This window comes from Haliotis rufescens, unplaced genomic scaffold (assembly GCF_023055435.1).
Source record: "Haliotis rufescens isolate VD_foot unplaced genomic scaffold, xgHalRufe1.0.p SCAF_113, whole genome shotgun sequence".
NCBI lineage: Eukaryota > Metazoa > Mollusca > Gastropoda > Lepetellida > Haliotidae > Haliotis > Haliotis rufescens.
In genome coordinates, this window is record NW_025963795.1 from 299,505 (window position 1) to 301,065 (window position 1,561).

The following is a 1,561-nucleotide window of genomic DNA, read 5'->3' on the forward strand; positions in this document are numbered from 1 at the left end:
GTATTACCTGTCACTACCTGCCTCACATTCATATCTAACTCATACGTCAGTGTATTACCTGTCACTACCTGCCTCACATTCATATCTAACACATACATCAGTGCATTACCTGTCACTACCTGCCTCACATTCATATCTAACTCATATGTCAGTGTATTACCTGTCAGTACCTGCCTCACATTCATATCTAACTCATACGTCAGTGTATTACCTGTCACTACCTGCCTCACATTCATATCTAACTCATACGTCAGTGCATTACCTGTCACTACCTGCCTCACATTCATATCTAACTCATACGTCAGTGCATTACCTGTCACTACCTGCCTCACAATCATATCTAACTCATACGTCAGTGTATTACCTGTCACTACCTGCCTCACAATCATATCTACTCATACGTCAGTGCATTACCTGTCACTACCTGCCTCACATTCATATCTAACTCATACGTCAGTGCATTACCTGTCACTACCTGCCTCACATTCATATCTAACTCATACGTCAGTGTATTACCTGTCACTACCTGCCTCACATTCATATCTAACTCATACGTCAGTGTATTACCTGTCACTACCTGCCTCACATTCATATCTAACACATACGTCAGTGCATTACCTGTCACTACCTGCCTCACATTCATATCTAACTCATACGTCAGTGCATTACCTGTCACTACCTGCCTCACATTCATATCTAACTCATACGTCAGTGCATTACCTGTCACTACCTGCTTCACATTCATATCTAACTCATACGTCAGTGCATTACCTGTCACTACCTGCCTCACATTCATATCTAACTCATATGTCAGTGTATTACCTGTCAGTACCTGCCTCACATTCATATCTAACTCATACGTCTGTGCATTACCTGTCACTACCTGCCTCACATTCATATCTAACTCATACGTCAGTGCATTACCTGTCACTACCTGCCTCACATTCATATCTAACTCATACGTCAGTGCATTACCTGTCACTACCTGCCTCACATTCATATCTAACTCATATGTCAGTGTATTACCTGTCAGTACCTGCCTCACATTCATATCTAACTCATACGTCAGTGCATTACCTGTCACTACCTGCCTCACATTCATATCTAACTCATACGTCAGTGTATTACCTGTCACTACCTGCCTCACATCCATATCTAACTCATATGTCAGTGTATTACCTGTCACTACCTGCCTCACATCCATATCTAACTCATACGTCAGTGCATTACCTGTCACTACCTGCCTCACATTCATATCTAACTCATACGTCAGTGCATTACCTGTCACTACCTGCCTCACATTCATATCTAACTCATACGTCAGTGTATTACCTGTCACTACCTGCCTCACATTCATATCTAACTCATACGTCAATGTATTACTTGTCACTACCTGCCTCACATTCATATCTAACTCATACGTCAGTGTATTACCTGTCACTACCTGCCTCACATTCATATCTAACTCATACGTCAGTGTATTACCTGTCACTACCTGCCTCACATTCATATCTAACTCATACGTCAGTGCATTACCTGTCACTACCTGCCTCACATTCAT

The 1,561-nt window shown here is 41.9% G+C and overlaps 1 protein-coding gene across 1 annotated transcript; it reads right to left on the bottom strand.

Moving 5' to 3' along the window:
• Positions 1–391: 391 nt before the first annotated feature.
• On the bottom strand, positions 392–1,561 carry LOC125378157. The gene has a single exon (XM_048393089.1). The coding sequence runs from the start codon at positions 1,559–1,561 to the stop codon at positions 392–394; it is 1,170 nt and encodes a 389-aa protein (XP_048249046.1).